The following is a 19,206-nucleotide window of genomic DNA, read 5'->3' as shown; positions in this document are numbered from 1 at the left end:
GCACAAGCACCCTGTGCTCCCACCGCTACCAGTCCATTGGCTCCTCCTGGCGAGAGCACATTGCTGAGCCCAATGGTTGCTGCTGCTATTGAGTGCTGGCCACACACACTCCACTCTGAGGCTCCATACCCGTCTGTCTGCTTCCTTTCCTCGTGTTGGCTTTCTCTCACTCTCCTGCCTCTCTTCTCCTTTTTACCTCCACTATTATTTCTTTAGTTTTGTTCCTTCCTCTCGCACTTGTATATTTTACTTTTTAAATGCGAGGACTTGCCACGGCAATCAGCAGCTCCTGGTGTCATTTAGGGGTCGGGCACTAAGTGCAGGGCTGTCCGCTCCCACATTGCGCACGGGACCCACTCTCGCTATGCTACCCACGCCCCACCTGAAGATGTGAATCTGGCAATTATTTATTTAAAACTTTAATCAGCCGCAGACCTCACTTAACCACTAGTCGGCCTACCTCTTTACAAATATCATCCCGAGTACTGTGAGGTTTAATCTAAATGGCAAGTTGAGGCAAATTGGAAGGTGGAACAGGGAGAAAAACATTTACTTAGTACAAAATACATTTCTGTCTTTAAAAGTATTTACAGATATGATACACTACTATATAGTGAAACAGTCTGAATGTTCTGTGATAGGTATGTTTGGCTCTACTGCCTTGTATCAGTCAGACCTGAAATTTGTTACTCAACTATGTTACTCCATGTTATTTTAAATGATTTTTCGTGTAGCTGTCCTGAAGTTGTTGTACTTTTTTTTTTTTTTTTTTTTTTTTTTCTCCTGTAGCCATCTTCCTATTGATTGTTGCAAATAGACTGAGATATTTGCCTTGGATAAAGGTCAAATTTAATTTTTTTTTTTTTTTTGGGTCAGATGTACTCTGAAATAGAAAAAAAATGTTCCATCCGGTTTCTAGTGAATTGTTCTGAGAGTTCTATTTTAAGGATTTTTCAGCCTACTGTTTACAAAGTTCAGTTTACTATTATTTTTCCAAAGTGTTTCTGAAGTAGAACCAGACTGTTCTGCTCTTAATAATAGGGCCAGTTATTTGTACGGAGAACAGTTCACTTGTTTGAAAGCAAAGACCTAATAAAGAGAGCTGCCTTATTTTATATTGGGATCTTAAGTAGACAGTCTTGTTGTGTGTGGAACTGTTGGAGAGGTTTAAGTACAACATGAACCTGAAAAAGTAGATTTTGGAACTGCATCACATATTTAAAAGGCATTCCGTTTTTTTTTCTTTTTATATAAAGAATTTTGACCATAATACTCAAATGCTATTAATACATTCTGGAAGTTGTCTTATTTTTGTTGCATATGTACTAATATTTTTTTACTTTTTGAATTCATAGTGAATTCAATATTGAATTCATTAAACTTGGTGTCTTGGAAATAACAAATTAAAAAAATAAATAAATATTGGCTGAAATTTTCATGTAATGAAATGTTCAGTTCTGTCCAATCTTTTATTATTCTTCATAAAATCGCTATAACAGAGAAACCTGTTGTACTTTTTTTTCCTACTGTATATGCTTAAAGATTTAGACTAGCAAAATGCATGTGAATACTAAACAAATAGGTTTATTTCTAATGCATTAATGATTATGAATGTTTGACTGTGTTAATTATTTTGCCATAGAAGAATGACAACAGGTCCTGGAGGATGGCTAAGCAAATTGAATATTTCAACCATAACACAGGTTTGTATTCTGTTGCTATTAATAGTAATGTTAACATAATAGGCTTTGATACAAGGTTGAATATTATTGTTCACATGTAATAATTGGGCCATATCAAGACAATGCAAGAAAAGTACAAAAGCCCTTAACACATTCACTTGCAGCCTCAGATGACTCTGGAGTCTGAAAACAGTTAGAGTATGAATGGGTTATTGACGTTTGTTTGTTTGTTTGTTTGTTTGCTGTATAAGTAAACTCTCCATCCAAAGGGGAGTATGTGAATTCTCCTGTGCCTTGTATCTTTGTATGTCTCATCACATGTATATACTTTAGCCATAAGAATGTTTACACTGTATGAACATTACAATTTAACAACTGCATAGTACAAGCTACTATGAAATACAGCATGTCTGCAATAATGCATCGTATAATTGTGAAGTCAGGGATGAAATCAGAAGGAGAATTTAAGAAGAGGTTTCACTTCATTACTGGTCATTGTTTCATCTAAAAAATGGTATACACACAAAGCTTTAGATCAATTCAGATCAGCTAACATAGATGCATTTCCAAGCTCCATCCCTCTTGCTGCATTTCAGAATTAACCTATATTAAGCAAGGACTAGAATACTTTCAGTTAAGCAATTTTAAGCATACGGTATGTTTTAAATGCCTTTGTTGATAAAGCAATTTGTCTTCATTTTGAAAATGAGGTAGGATATGGTATGAGGATATGGTATGCTAACTAGAGTTTTTGAAGTGGAATGTTAATGTAAACTTTGGAAAGCCATATCTTTACATTGAAAGGGTCAATGTTAAAGGGCAACAATCACTTGTATTTACTCTTGTGGTTATTTTTTTTAGAAAATTGTGGAATGAAATAATGTAGCCCTTTTTGTAGAAGTCCCCCAGAAAATAGTGGAAGTCAACTCATGTAGCTTTGATTTTTGGGATTCTTCCACCAGCTCAAGGTGGCATACGGTATGCAATGCATGGCCAGCCTGTCCCCTAAATGCCATATAGATTACATCAACAATTTGTTGTGTTTTATCTTTTTCAAATTGCTCGCATAAGAGTACTTTTTGCTATTAAAAGATAGAAAAACATGACTATTACCAATTAATGACACATGTCACTGGCTGCAGTTACCTCCATAGGTCTGACTGCTGCTCCTTTCTTTCAAACATTGGCTTTAATGGGAGCCATATAGAATACAATTATGGTCCTAATTAAAAACAGTATGCCAAGTATAACTGAAGTATAATAACTGTAAAAATGTTATGCTTCTAGCCAAATTCAGCTAATAGTGTTAACCAAAGGAATTAAGTGTGCACATAAGTTATGCAAACTGTTGTTGATATATGGTAATGTTATACTGTATTAAATACATTTTAATAATACCTTTATACTGTACTTAACCATAATTGTAATCGCCAATGAAGGAAAGATTTTGTCTCCATTTTCTGAAACTTTTTATAAGGATTGCTTCATTACCCCCAATTAACTGAAATTATTTAGGTGTATTTGTGTAATAATGCATTGTACATATAATTTGCAAAACAATGTTACTTAATAGCTGGACCTCCAAATTATGGGATTATTTCCTCATTTTGCCTTCGGAACACTTAATCCCAATACAGAAGTTACCTATTCACATAGAATTCCTAATCAATGCATGCTACAACTTAATGATTTATTATGCCCTCGGCTTTTGTATGCCAGAACAGGCACTAGTAGAGAGACTGGAATGCTTAGTTTAGATATTGGGAACAGAGGAAGAGACTAAATTTTAGTATCTTGAGAAAATACAGTAAAATTTGAATCAAAAATATCTTCCAGTTCCTTAAGCCAATCAGATGTGTCTAATGGGGCTAAAGTTGTGTTTTTTAACTTCAGATTGTTTGTTTTTTTTCTTTCATACTTTTGTAATCTTTTAGTTCATCCATATCTGTAAAGTTGTGCAAAATAAAATATATCTTTTTGTATGTGTTTGTTTGTTCAATAACCGACCCCGCTCACTTGATATTTGAAAAAGCGTATGTTGGTTACATTCTGCCATTCCTTATTTTGATAGAGCTTTCTGTGTGTAAAACCAGAATAGATAAGACATAGAAACTGACAAATCTGAATGTAATGTGCTTTTTTGTATAGCTTTAAAAAAAGATTCAATTCCTGTCCATCTGGATGTGGTGTCAGTAGACCAAGCATCATCCTTCAGAAATGATGAGTAAGGAGTTTTGGTTTGTTTTAAATTTTTTTTAATATCCTTTTAATTTGATTAGAACCAAAAATATTTGATTACTGAGGAGACATGGTTATATAAAATACATTAGATTAGATTATTATTCGAGATGTTTTCTAGAGCTCAATGAGATTTAAGTAAAAGAAGAAAACAACATGTCAAGGAGTTTGCACATAGCAATATGGTAGTAGTAAACGTACTTAACAGTAATAGACAAATGTGTTTTTTATTTGGGGGAGAAAGTTGAATACATCTGATTTAAGTATCTATCTATCTCTCTTTTTCTCTCTCTCTCTAATTCTCTCTATCTATCATATTTTTAAGAGAGAATAACATCACATTGTCCAGATAAAGGAAAAACCTTTCCTGTAACATTTTATATGAAAAACATTACATGACATACTGGAAGAAATCATGGAAATGCCTTTTGTTTACTCAAAAATTATACTTCACCTAAACCTCCAAAGTATGCTGTGGTTGATGCAGGATGAAAAATACTGTGTCCCAGTATGGGAGTAATCACAAAAGATAAACCTTTGTTCAAAGTACTTATTGTACATGTCTCTGATTTAGAATGAAGGACAGTATCGGCATGCATGTAAAGCGCCATGGAAGCTCAAAACGAAACTCCCTTTTGCACTGGTGTCAAAGCAAAACTGAGGGGTATAAGGTATTGTATGATTTCCTTCCTCTTAATAATCCTCTTTAAGAATGTAAATGTATTTATATTGGCAGCATGCAATCAGTTTATTTAAATACACAAATTTGAAATGCTTAATTTGGTTTTATCAAAGTAATGGTTTTATTTAATTTTTTTATTACTTGCCTCTTAAACTTTTTGGTCTGTAAAACAATTTAAAACGTGTGGAAAGAAGCATTCTGGACCCCCTAAAACTGAGTGCCATTATGAACAAAGTGGCACATTATCTCACTGACATACCGAGTACTTTCAGCTAACAAATTATTCAGCAGAAGTCTGTCAAACTCTAGTAGGGCTACTCTACATCAACAGCAATACGTCTGAGTAACTTCTCACCAGGTTTTTGTGTGTGTGTGTGTGTGTGTGTGTGTGTGTGTGTGTGTGTTCGGACCAACAAGTAAAGATAAACGGTTAGAATTGCAAAAGAACTTTAAATGTGACAGCAGTACATTTTTTTTTCTTTTTTAAATATACCAAAAAACATTCCTATGCATTCCTATATATCTCAAACACATTAACCTGCTGATTTTATGCATTAAGCTGTATAGCACTCTAGTTATAACTTTAATTTTTTGTTCTGTTTTAGAAGTAGCTATCCCCTTTATAGCTAGTGGAAGGGGGGGTGGGGGGAGGGAGGTGACTAAAATCCACCATCTGCCAAACTTGTGAGGTGTATTCTGCAAATATAGGCAACATTACTTATTTAAAAAAACATGTTTCCAGTAATTCTTTGCTGTAAATCTGTTGAATGAGTATAATGGAGTTGATTACTGAGCCCATCGCATCATAAAAGCTTGTATTGGCATAAGAGACAATGAAAGGTCATAAATATATCTTTTACCATCTAATACACAGGTGTGTACACAGTTTTCAAATATAGAAAATAATTGTGCGTGTGGTATAAAAACAAAATTGGTTACAAGCTATACATGGTAGGAGCCTTGGTCTTTTAAATATTTGCTTAGTGCTTTCTTTAAAATGATCTAAAGTCTCTGCAAAACAAAAAAACTAAACCTGCATCATACCAGTCCATATAGTCTTCTACTCTATAAATTGTGGTGTATATAGCCTCTAATTAATTCATTTATAGCTATTTTCTAAGGTTAATGTGGAAATACCACTTCCTTACTAAATAGACATGAACAAGTGATTTAGCCACATTGTGCATAATGTCAATTGATAGCTTCATGTTTCTGCCTTTTTGTTTACTTTCCGTTTTTGCTGGTTATGCAAGTCGTTTTAGTTTAGTCTTAAAGCTCACTTAGCTGCTTATCAAATGTTCCACTAATATATTTGCTAATCCACATTCATTTAATAAATTCTCATGTGCAAAATGTAGCCTACTGATGTGCATTCAACACTTTGAAGTCCAGTGAAAGAACACAGAGATCAGTTTTGCTATGATCAAGGGATGCAAAGTGTCCTACAATAGGATTGTAAGGTCTTTGCTTTTAATGACCTGAATGTGCTCCCTAAAAGAACCAGAGTATTTACGTAGCTCATCCTGTTTTTTGTGAAACCTTTGAGTCACTACTCAGCCAAAGATGGTTTTGTCCAATCTTGGATCTTTTCAAAACTTCTAAAATCTTCAGCAGTTTCCAAGACCATTCACCATCTTATCTTTATATATTCTATATGTGTTGTACAGTTTTGTAGCGTGTTTTCTATGGTATAAGTTTCTAATTTGAATTTGCATTTTTTTTTTTACATTTCTGTTTAGTGATTTTCACAAGTACTCTCGCTGCTTATTCTTACTACTTATTCAAAAACTGTTTTTACCAAACACTTGCACAGTATGAGAGAAACTTTACAGGTAAAATACCTGTGTTGTCAATGAGGGTTAGTTTTATACTAGCTAGTTTAGATTTTAAGATACAGTATCTGTTAATTTTTCTTATGTATTTTCCCTAAATATGTATACAATGGTAAAATTAAGTGTGTGACTTAGTTAAAAATGTAATCAGACCTCACTTTACAAAGGACTGTCGAGGTCTAAATGTTAACCTAATTTGAAGTTCTGGCAAAATACAGTGTTACATTTCTTGATAAATAACACGAAAATGCGTCTCACTGTCCGACCATCTTTTAAAAAGCAAGTATTTTTATATCAGGAGTCTTATGTGACCCAGAAAAATAAATGTACTATTGATATGAGCTTTTAATTCATGGCATTCTGTTTAAGTAAATGAGTTATTTTAATATGTAACTCCATAAATAGAAACCCAACTCTACTTTTTTATCATCATGATAGGATGTTAAGACAAAACAGTATTCTTCCCCACTCCAGCAGTAATGATCTTGTGATAACTTCTCTCTGCATAATCTTGTATTTGCAGCAGTTTGTTATAAAATTCTGAATAGGTAAACATGCTAATGCCAAAATGTCAATTTACTCATTTTATATAGAATATTGAAATTACCAACTTCAGCAGCAGCTGGACAGATGGTCTTGCATTTTGTGCAGTTTACCATACATACCTTCCCAGCCACATCAATTACAGTAAATTGAGACCACAAGATAAGGTAATTATTATTTTAATTTATTTTTTTATTGCAGTTCCTCCCTGTGCAATTTGCAGTGTTACCAGTAGAGAAGAACTTTTATAGTATTATTCCTTTCCTCCAACAATATTGTATGCACACTTTGGTCACAGAATCTAATTAAAATTTCATTTAAGTTTCATTTAACTTACAGGTGTGGGGTTTTTTTTGTTTTTTTTTTCCCCCAACTAAACTTCACATATCATAAATGACAGTTGTTTAAGGTTTGTTAGAAAATTAGCATTGCTTAATGGCAGGATTTCTGTTCTCTTACCATGCTAAACACATTGGTGCATGCTTAAGAAAAGCTTATTCAAGAGTCTCCTGCTTTCAAAGAGTGATAAAATAGTACAAAAAATTTAAATAAACAAAAACTTGAGAAAAATTAATCTATAGCTGTTATGAAAGTTTGCTTGCCTTTTTTATTTGGTACCTTGGCTTTCATTAAAGCAGATATTGGCTAAAAAGTAGACAACCATAGGTTTGTGGAACATTTATACTTGAAACTGGTGGTTTTTCCTATCCGTGCATATCCAAATTTAAGAATTTAAAAATGCACTGGTAAGAGCAGGCCTGCATAAGTAATTTAGTATTTAACAAACTTTTTAAAATATTGTCTAGTTGAGATGAATAATCTCAAAGTGATCCTTTTCCACTACAGTACTGCTCTGCAATGTGTTTAGCATATCTGCAGTTTTGTGGATAACTGTTTCCTGGAATATTATATGAAATTAATCGGTGGTGGTGTGTTTTAATTTTTATTTATTTATTTATTAAATCTGTGCTCTAGTGTTGGATTGGTACCAATAGCAGCTTTCATACCTCAGTGTCGGTTCCAAAATATCAAAGCAAATAAAGAACTCCCTTCCTACTCTCTACCTCTGACACCAGCTTCTTCATACCTCTGTCCTGCGCACACATGCACTACCTGAGTCTTCTCTTCTGCACTCTGCTCACACAGGGTCCGAGGCAACTTAATGCCATACTAACCCTTAGTTCCGCAAACAAACCCAAGGTCAGAGTTTATCTGAAGCTCACCAGCAGCCATATTTGCAGGCTAATATGCCTCAGAAGAAAAGAAATGCATAATAAAGTGCTCAATCTGCAACTTCCTCAGCAATCTGAGCTCACCTGTAGAATGTGTTCATCTTGTATTACTACTCCTGGTTGCTACGGGAAAGCATTCTTTGTGAACTTGCACTTTGTGAAAATGCTGATCCTTTTAACCCATTGAAATACTTTAATCTTTATTGTAAATACCATTTCACACCTGTCAAGTACTGAGCCTCTGAAAGACATCGGGATGAGCAAGGAATAAATATTTGGAAAGGTTTGTGTTGTGTTCTTTGGCAAGACAAGCCTTGTAACACTATTTGCAAGCAGGTTCTTCAGGTTTAACTTTTTCATTTTCCTTATTAGCAAGCTATTGCCATATCTTAATTTGACTGCTGTTCTTCATGTATAAAGATTGCTGAATTTTGTAAAATTGTAGTATATTACCATTTTAAAAATGTGGTACAATTTTTTTTTTTAATATATAAATTGTACCATTATACTGTGCAACATTACTGTGCTCTTATTGAAAATTGATATTGAATTATTTGGTGGTATCCTCACCCACTTTATACTTTAACAAATGGAGTCATCTTAAGCAAAGATTAAGAAGTTATGCATTAGAAAGGATTCCAAGGACTGTGTGGTATGAGCTATAAGAATGAAGTAAAATTGTTTTATCTGTACATAAAGATATTTGTATATAATGTATAATACATTTCATAATGTATTTATTCTGTCATCACAGAAAGAAAATCTAAGCCTTGCTTTTAAAACTGGTGAGCGTGTGGGAATCCCTGCTAAGTTGGTAAGCTCTGGGCAAGCTTGTTTTTGGTGATTAAAAAAAAAAAAAAAAGTAACACTCCTTGCAAGAGTGCTTTTGGCCTTATTAAATAAGGAGACATTTTAATTTTGATGGCAGTGCTCTATTTAATTGGTACACTTAAACACTGCATAGCTTAAACACCTTTATATTCAAGGATATGTAATGTATGTGTTTTTGTAATAAAAGGTTAAAATTACAACCATATAATATTCAGTGTTGTAATGAAATACCCAGACACGCACCTTTTCTCTTTATGTTGTCATGTAGTTGTTGGCTATTGATTGATTTGTCATGAAATTCAGATACACAGATAAAATCATACCTGTGGTAAATGAAAGATCTCTTTGACACTTTAACTCTCAAACCATTTTGATATTTAGTCTGTCCTGACACTTGCATCAAGGCATGTGAAATCTGTCACATTGGACTGAAGGTTTTGAACATTTTCACTTTAACCACGTTACAACAAACACAGGGCATTTGTGGAGAAGTTTATTTTCACTTCCTTGTCTAGTACAGTTGCACGAGTGTAATTTTTATTTTTACATCACTCCTCTATATTCAAGTGCAAAGTTGTAATAATGTGCTTTAAGAGGTAAAGTATATGTGCTTGTGTCATTACCTAGAGAATCCACTAGGTGGAACACAATACACCAAGAATTTATCTCCTGGAACACAACTGAGAAACATGAATTGAGTGACCACTTAAACATTTGTAAACTTGATTCAGTTGCATTCTGGCCACACATCATTTTTACTGGAGAATGAAATTAATAGTAGTTACCTAAGACCATGCCACGTTTGTACTGTAGTAAATTATATGATAAGTAAACCATTATATCAATATGCTAATAATAATACAGGGCAACTGCAGCATATAAACATGCATCCCAATCCGAACAGATGTTCATTAAAGAATGTTCTAATTAAGCTTGCAGTTAATGAATTAAATTAATGGATTCAAATTCAAGAAAAAAATATTGCCCCTTGATACTTGTGGCATGTGTTTACTGTATGCTGAACTTCCTTGTCTGGCTTTTAATTTAATTCATAATACACTTCATGTGACTCATTTAAAATAAATTAACTTTGGACTACAAGAACACCAGTGAGAAATGTAATCAAATGCATGTTAATGGCCACCAATGTCCAGAGTATGCAAAGTTAGTAATAATTATGGTGATTGACTGTACACCCCGGAGGTCACAGCTCCAGTCTGTACTTCTGATTTTAATGTGTGGCTTTCACCAAGTTATTTTACAGGACTGTAGTTGTAGAAATCTGTAAATTGTGCGGAGTATGTTACCTTGCATAAAATCATCAACTAGACCAGGGGTCCTCAGTGTCGTTCCTAGAGGGCCTCATTCCAGCCAGTTTTCCTAATAAGAACTCCATCCTTGCCTTGGTATTTAACACTAGAATTACCAGAGTCTACGAAAAAACTCGTAGATCCGGCCCACCTTAAATCGCTTCTTAAATCCTTTCACACCTCTCTGCCAGCATCTTTTATCCTCTAAATGTGCTGATAAAAGACAAGCTGCAAGCAGCCGGCTATTCCATCCCCCCTCCGACTTAGAACGTGAACGCACTTTTCCCAGCTCATGCCTTGATTGATTGTCTGGGAGTGAACTGGAGTTTTAGAGTTGAAATAATAGATCATTATTTGGAACGCATGCATTCCATGTGTGTACCGTTTCTACTGTAATCTGTGTAAATACATTGTTAAAACAAACTTTTTCATATTTTAGTAATAAATGTTACAAAATGTAGGCATAAACTATAGAATGTGTAAAGCCTGAGTTCCAAAGATCAAATAAACACTTTCACAAAAGCTTCAAAGATGATACAAGTTTCTCTGGTGTAGCGCTTTAAGAGTTGCCTCTCAGAGCAAGTAGCTTTTCTCTGCCTCACAAACATGAGTTCAATTCCCCGCTGGGGATAAAGTGTTACTTCTTTTTTTTCTTTTTAACCTCAAACGGACATAAAATTTGTAAATTGGTATGCACTGTCAGTTAATGAGATCGTGTTATTTTCATGTGGAATGCTCCTTTTAAAATATTTTTTTTTAACAATTGAGACTGCAATTAACATGAACAACTGTCCTTATAACTTATTTTTTCAAGATCCATAACACACAGACAGACAGAGCACTGCGTAATACAGAGACAGACCGGCAGAGATATACAAATAAACAGGGAAGGCACATGTACTGAAAGAAAAAAAAGATCATCATGTGCGTCGTCCCTGCAGCACTGAATAAGCTCACGCGCTCTAACATCACCCCTCCCCCGATCTGACTCTCTAAGTAACAGCGCAAGTACAGACACAAATCAAGTGCATGTGTGTACTGTATAATATTAACAAAAAGAGCAGCTTACTACTGAAAACGGCAAATATAGGAGTGAGTGTGGATCGAACCGGGACTCTTGATTACACTTGGTTTGCGTCTGTACTTGTGCTGTTAGAGAGCCAGATCGGGGGGAGAGGGGTGATGTTAGAGCGCCTGAGCTTATTCAGTGCTGCAGGAACAACGCACATGTTGATCTTTTTTTTTCTTTCAGTACATGTGCCTTCCCTGTTTATTTGTATATCTCTGCCTGTCTGTCTCTGTATTACGCAGTGCTCTGTCTGTCTGTGTTATGGATCTTGAAAAAAAAAAGTTATAAGGACAGTTGTTCATGTTAATTGCAGTCTCAATTGTTAAAAAAAATATTTTAAAAGGAGCATCCCACATGAAAATATAACGATCTCATTAACTGACAGTGCATATCAATTTATAAATTTTATGTCCGTTTGAGGTTAAAAAGAAAAAAAAAGAAGTAACACTTTATCCCCAGCGGGGAATTGAACTCCTGTTTGTGAGGCAGAGAAAAGCTACTCACTCTGAGAGGCAAATCTTAGTGCGCTACGCCATGGAAACTGTTGAATGGCATGTGAAGCTTTTGTGGAAGTGTTTGTTTGATCTTAGGAACTCGGGCTTTACACATTCTATAGTTTATGCCTACATTTTGTAACATTTATTACTAAAATATGAAAAAGTTTTTGTTTTAACAATGTGTTTACACAGATTACTGTAGAAACGGTACACACATGGAATGCGTGTGTTCCAAATAACGATCTATTATTTCAACTCTAAAACTCCAGTTCACTCCCAGACAATCAATCAAGGCATGAGCTGGGAAAAGTGCGTTCACATTCTAAGTCGGAGGGGGGATGGAATAGCCGGCTGCTGGCAGCTTGTCTTTTATCAGCACATTTAGAGGACAAAAGATGCTGGCGGAGAGGTGTGTTCGGATTTAAGAAGCGATTTAAGGTGGGCCGGATCTACGAGTTTTTTCGTAGACTCTGGTAATTCTAGTGTTAACTATATGCCTTGTTAGTGCTTTCATTCATCAAAGACCAATTTTAGTTACTTTGTAGATCAGAGGTTCTCATTTACAGTCCCTGGAGGTCCACAGTGGCTGAAAGTTTTCACTTCAGCCAATTTCTTAATTAGAATTAATTTACTACTAAAGCAGTACATTTTTTTGGCTTAATTTTAGTTATCTTGCCTATTACGATTTAGAACCCTTAATTGCCTATTTTAGTTTTTAGCATCTGCATTTACTTTTTAATTATTGGCTGTTTTCATAACCAGACATTAAGTTAATAATGCAGATAACCAATAAACCAGCTGCTCTCTAGCTAACCTGATTCCTTTTAAACTTGTGCATATGCACCATGAAGTGTTAACAAATGTTAGAAAGAAATGAGAGGGGAGTTAGAAGGAACATTGAGGTTTTTTTTTTTTTTTTTTTTAAATCTGTTCTTGTCCACAAAACATATGGATAATGTTCTCGGAGAAGGAAACTCTAACAGTGCAATTAAAATTTCTCTTGGATGAATAAAAACACTGAAAAGCCAAATAGCACTAAGTCTCATTATCAGCAAGGTTGATCTTCTAATTAGGAATCTAGTTGGAAGGAAAACTTGCAGCTATTGTGGCCCTCCAGAACCAAGATTGAGGACCCCTGAACTAGACAAATGTGACTCTGCTCTCTTGATATTTAAGCTGCTAAGAGTTTAGGGATTTTTTATTTTGCTCCTCTATTTGAGCCCAGCAAGGTTTCACTGAATTGTACTAACTTGGATGTCTTCATTTTAGACTGTTGATGAGATGGTGAAAGGAGAAGGACCAGACTGGCAGCGTGTACTGGATTACGTTGAAAGCATCTATATGCACTTTGAGACATGAAGTTTGAGCTTGTAATCATTTAGAGATGCCTGAGAGTATGGACTCAAAAGGTTTTTGTAGTTGTTTCTGCCAATGTATGAAGTCATGACCATTCTTTCTCGGTTAGAAAGAGCTGACCTTCAGGTGTCAAATTTGTACAGACTTGCTTTTTTCTGTCATAGTAGGTGGCCAAGTGTATTTTTTCCTACCCTCTATTGCACCATGTTACCGTGAAGTATGTGTGTCAATTTCTATTTTTTTTAAGTTATGAATGAAGTAACATGTTAAACAGCATGTGCCTATGCTGAATATATATTTTTTGTTATCTACTTGTATTAGCCCAAGAAAACCTTTAGAAACCAAAGACTGTGTATGCTTAATGAAAGATCATGATACATTCTGACAAGTGCTGTATTCACCAGTTTTGTTTTATTATCCCAAGTTGCAGAGTCACAATTCTTGTATAACATTAATTATTTGAAATATGTAATTTGTCATTTTAAAAAAAGAATAATGAAATGATTTACATGCCAGACAGTGTTAGTGTGTGTTGAGTAATCTGCCCACTGTAGTATCACAAGTGACAATTTAAGGCTAATGCAGTATATCTTATGCCCAAGTTATTTTGATAATAAGCTGTTCAGTATATTGCACAACCCTGATTTAGTTAATATTTTTAATGTTTTTTTTACTGGATGTCATCACAAGTACTTGGTGTATGCTAAATCTTAACTATGATGGATACATAGCAAATTATAGAATAAAATTTAATACAGTAGATAGAAGTCACTGTATAAAAACATGCCATTCTTATGAACTCTTGCAAGCATGGTACTGACTGAGCCATTATTCAACTTGGCAATCTTTACAGTAGTTCCCATGATATCACCAGAAAAATGCCCTTAAATGAATTGTTGCATAAAAGGCATTTTCACAATTTTGTGGTTGCTGAAGTGCAACTGCTGATAACATAACTTCATAAAGACACGACCAACTGAATTTGAAGCAGGAAGTTGACCGCTCGATCATTTCAATTCAGGTAAAACTGTTTAAATGTTGAATGAATAAAAATATTTTCCTGGATTAAACTTTAATTAGGAATAAAAAAAATTTAAACACTGATGCTTGTGAAGTTGTTTGTTTTGAGAACTGGATCTGTAGTTAAAGATAAAGAAGAGGAGAGAGAGAGAGAGTGGATTTCAATGTCCGGAGTGGTCAAACTGGCAAGTGGTGATTTTATTGGTTAGTCAACCATAAACCCTAAAAAATGCGCCTTAATGCACTTGAGCATCAAATCACTTTGACGCTTCATATTTTTCTAAATCTAAAGGATTAACGCTGAAACGTAGAGGGTAATGGTTGACCATACACTACTCACATATATAACAGATGCTTTATCTACCAATTCTAAGATAACCTCCATCTTTCTACTGTATGCCATAGAAATTCATATGGCTCCTGACTTAAGCATTGTTATGATGCTAAGCTGGTGTTTTATGTTCTGTTTTCATTCTGTACTATACTTATTACAAATGCAAGATCATCACACTTTGCACATATAGTATATACTAAATGTGATGATTTTGGAGAATGTACTCTCTGTGTACAGTAGCTGTTCAATCAAAATTGATGGATCAAAAGTTGAATAGCATGCCCAGAGCAAAAATAAACTGCTTTATAGATAAGATTTAAGACAAATAATAAAAATGTAAGTTTGAACCAGGTGAAAATGGGGAAGCAAGGTTTTGCTGGCAGTGTAACAATAGGTCTGTTCTAGAAAGAGAGATTTGATAATTCTGGATTTCAGAACGAGTGCCGCATTGCTATCGTGTGATTGATTTTTTTTTTTTTTGCACCAGCTTGTATCGGAATACTGGAATTCAATTGGCTCACACACTCCCTCTTAGGTTCATTGGGATTAATGCGCGTTCACAGCAAAATTTACAAGTCCTTGTGAGTCGAGCACTGAACAGCTGATCAACCAACATGCCAGCAGAAGACGACATGCTGGTATCAGTTCACGAAAAATATTGGAGGATCTGACAAAAGAAGAGCAATACAGCAACTGCGAAGTAAAGGGAGATGTGGAAAAATATCACCGATAGAATAAATGTGTAAAACAGTTAATCAGTGAAATCCGTGTGAACTTTTGTATGATAAATTACTGAATTGTACAAAATGTAATCCTGATGATGTTACTTGAAATGTTCTATGTCCTCAAGTAAATATTGTATTCTGTTTTTGCAATATTAATGATGGCCCAAAAGTGTAAGACCCATGGCATAGCGTTGTTCTAGGTGTTATTGTGAGAGATGTTGATCGTACCTGCAATTAACCCTGTATTTTCCAGGAATTACACTTGGACCTGGAACTACACCTATTCTTTTAAATGCATCGTACCCTGTTTACATGTTAGACCCTGCATATTTGGCCTCGAGTTTGTAATTTTGTGCTTGCCATCTCATTTCATCTAAAGAATGGATAAAAGGACACATTGATATTTGTACTTTGTATTTGATATACTGTACGTACTTGTGTTTTCTTCATAAAAGCCATCATCCAAATGAACTACAGTACAATGCAGAAATCCTGTTGTTGCCATATTCCTATACAGAACCCTGAATTGAAACAGCATTATTAAGCCTGTTGGTTATAGGCAGCCACTGAAGACAAGAGCCTTCAGAGGTGTGTCTAAAAAAAAAAAAAATAAAAAAATAAAAGGTGAGCGCTTCTACAGAGGGGCTGAAGGTAGGCAGGTTGTTCCACCAGAGAATCCACTAGTTGTTACTGCTCAGAAATGCTGCAGTTTTTTTTAAATTTGTTTTTCTTACCTGCTGCTCAATGAAATTCCTTTTTGGTGGTGGTAATTTGTTTCAGCCAAACAGCCTGTCCGTGTGTGCAGACACTGCTTTAAAGTTAGGCATACTTTTGTGATCACTTTGCAGATATGTGTGGTATTTCCAATGTGAAAAATTCTGCTCTTCGCAAAAAGAGCCCATGCTTTGTATTGGTGTTGTGTTGAACACGTTCTAATTTAAAACCTCAGTTTTGAAATGATAATGTTCATGCATATAGGTATAGTGAAGAATTCAGAACCACGTTCACTGTACTCACCCTTATCTGTACATGCCAGAATGTCTGATTGCGGGCAGAGTATGTATTTTTGGGCAATATTTGGTGAAGTAATTGTGCTTCTATGTTTGTTCATTCAGAAACGGGCAGAACATTTTCAACATTTCACCCGCATTTACAGCCTTTGATTTTATGATTAGATGCTCTGCTCCTTAATTGTTGTGTCCTCAAAGTGTTAACCCTTCACGTAAAACTTTTTTTTGTGGGATATTTTCAGGGCATTGATTGTCCCGGAAATGGTGCTAGGTTTTGTCAAATCTTTTTTTCTGCAGCATACAAATCTTGAGCCTGTTCCAGGAAGTAGGATTAACAAGTTATCCACAGCTTTGTCTTCTCTGATCATGTAATTCTGGTTTAATTTGTTCAAAAAATGGAGATTTGGCTAAACCCAGGTTTTATGGAATGGAATTAGCCTGAGTTCCATTTACTCCTGGCTTAGTTTAACTTGAGTCAACTATTGTCTGGAATAGACCCATGATTGAAGATAATGTATTAAAGCAAAATTGTCTCACCACCCTCAATGACGACGTTGTCACAGGAGCCTGGGGGTAGTACCTAGCCGGGATGCCCAGGAGGACCGGAGGAGGGCTTACGTCTCCCCCAGACCACGTGGGGGCAACCGCCCTGGGGCCCACGAGAACAGAGCTTTGAAGCTCAACCCTGTAGGGGCCTGTGGTCACCGCCAGGGGGCGCCCCAATGCCTATGGTGCCCTGGCCCTCAGCCCTTCTGTCACACCCGGAAGTGCTGGGGGGAAGAAGACCAGAGACACCCGGAGTGCTTCCGGGTGCGCAGCCGGTACTTCCACCACACTGGGGAGTGCCGGCGGAGGCTAATCGGGAGGCACCTGGAGCACATTGTGTGTATAAAAGGGGCCATCTTCCTCCATTCGATGGCTGGAGTCGGGTGGAAGAAGGACGGAGCTCGGAGGAGAGGAGGCGGTGGCAAAGAAAGGCATTGTAGTGAAGAGGCCCAGACTTTGGGGTGATTGGTGCTGCGGCACTGGGTTTGTGTGTGTTACATAATTGTATATAATTGTAAATAAACGTGTTGGGTGCTTAAACATGTCTACCTGTCTGTGTCTGGGCTGTTCCCCACAATGTGTATATTTACAAAAATTCTTGGCGGTCAAATTGGAATATAAATGTGTGCACGATATGATGTACTATACCGAACAAAAAAGGTGCGAAGATCTGTTATAAATATAAGGAGAGAGTTGAGAGACAGAGCCAAAGAAAAAATATTGGGTTTCAGCACAATGGAGAAGTTTATTTGCAAGTGTAGGGACAAAACAGTGTCATACAGGCTTTACAACACAGGGCAAAGGCAATGACATACAAAAATCAATAAAGACAGAAATGGTGATTGTTTACAGTAATAATAGTTGAATTCCATGTCCTCAAGTAAAAAGGAAAAAAAAAATATACACTACAAAAGTGAGTCTTCCTCTGTTAACATGCTGTTCATAAAATTGCTCCTTAAAGCAAAAAATAATTTACAAAAAGAAAAATTAAGTGTATATACAGAAAGATATATATACAGTGTATATATAAGTGTATATACAGACACCCAATCAATATAAATATCTCCACCAAACCTTTTCTATTACTGGAGAATATCTATAATAAAGCAAAAAGAAAAATATGTATACAAAAATAGGCACAAGCCATTGGCAACGATTGCATTCCAAAGTGCTCTGCAATGCTACTACCTCGCTCTCTACTCGATCAAAAGACAGTAAGAAAGATAAACCCTGCAGACAAGAAGTGCATTTTAAACTAGGGAACATTACTGCCTCTAATCCTGCCTCACCCCGCTCCCTTCCTCCAATCATGCCTGACACAGACATGTTCCAATTGCACCATACGCCGCACCTCCTGAGTGTGTGAGTGAGTGCCCCCAGCAAGTGCTTCACTCTGACATGCTGATGCTTCCTTCAAACACTGTTTTAAGTTACCCTTTTGTTTTTACTTGGCATCCCTTTCACTGAAACAATGCATGTCTTGTTCTATAGCGGCAGGTGGCTATGACGCTTGCATTTTGACTAGGCATAAGTGAAGTTCAGTAGCCCTTTCCTAAACCCATGTATCCCCAGCCACTGGCAACTCACAGTGCAGTCCTGCTGGGGCAAACTTAAAATGTTAATAGAAGCACACACTCACACTTTTCAAATGTGTGCTTACTTGTACTTTATCAAGTATATATTGATTTACACTAGTCTTAAACTTTTTTCTTCAAACTAGTGATGCCTGGCAAACACATTGCCACACAGCCCTAAAACAGTATCTGCTGTCCACTCTTTTTATAGTGGATAAAAACAGACCAAGTCAAATTGACACATATCAAAGGGAAGTGAGATGAGGTCAAGAATCAAAATTTAATATGGTTGCTCTCTCGGGGTAATTTTCCCAGACAGGTTACTCTCTCTTGTACGTCTTCACTTCACCAAAGCAATAGACTAATATTTGTGCTCCAGAGACACCCAGATTTCCTAATTTCCTTTAGTGGTATGTATCTATTTGGATGGCCCTTACATTCTGGTGGGTTGGGCCAAATATCAGTTCTTCAAGTTTCACTTCTTCTCTCAATTAAAGTTTTTTTTTTCTTAACAAAAGGGATAAATTAATAATAAAATACTGACAAATGCTTAGGACAGCCAATTAAAATACAAGTGGTATTCAAAAAAATTTGAAGGTCTGGCTCAGATAAGTCAACATTAACAGCAAAGTACCAAATATCCATTGTCATGACTGAAGTGCTAACTCTCCATCCATGGTGGGTTGTACCCAGTGCTACCAGTATAGGCTCTGGCCTTCTGCAAA

The 19,206-nt window shown here is 35.8% G+C and overlaps 1 protein-coding gene across 2 annotated transcripts in view; it reads left to right on the top strand.

The window, feature by feature from the left end:
- si:ch211-195o20.7 (cytospin-A) overlaps window positions 1-15,886 on the top strand; it is a 62,848-nt gene extending 46,962 nt beyond the window's left edge. Inside the window, exons 7-12 of one of the 2 annotated variants that reach the window (XM_028791949.2) lie at window positions 1,646-1,703; window positions 3,831-3,906; window positions 4,495-4,591; window positions 7,028-7,144; window positions 8,964-9,023; window positions 13,186-15,886. In XM_028791949.2, the coding sequence (XP_028647782.1) occupies window positions 1,646-1,703; window positions 3,831-3,906; window positions 4,495-4,591; window positions 7,028-7,144; window positions 8,964-9,023; window positions 13,186-13,275 (498 nt within the window). In that variant the 3' untranslated portion in view covers window positions 13,276-15,886. Of the gene's footprint in view, window positions 1-1,642; window positions 1,704-3,830; window positions 3,907-4,494; window positions 4,592-7,027; window positions 7,145-8,963; window positions 9,024-13,185 lie in introns of both variants that reach the window. The other variant, XM_028791948.2, reaches the window with a different exon arrangement.
- Window positions 15,887-19,206: the final 3,320 nt, after the last annotated feature.

This window comes from Erpetoichthys calabaricus, chromosome 3 (genome assembly GCF_900747795.2).
Source record: "Erpetoichthys calabaricus chromosome 3, fErpCal1.3, whole genome shotgun sequence".
NCBI classification, from domain to species: Eukaryota; Metazoa; Chordata; class Cladistia; order Polypteriformes; family Polypteridae; genus Erpetoichthys; species Erpetoichthys calabaricus.
This window is presented reverse-complemented; position numbering and strand designations above follow the sequence as displayed.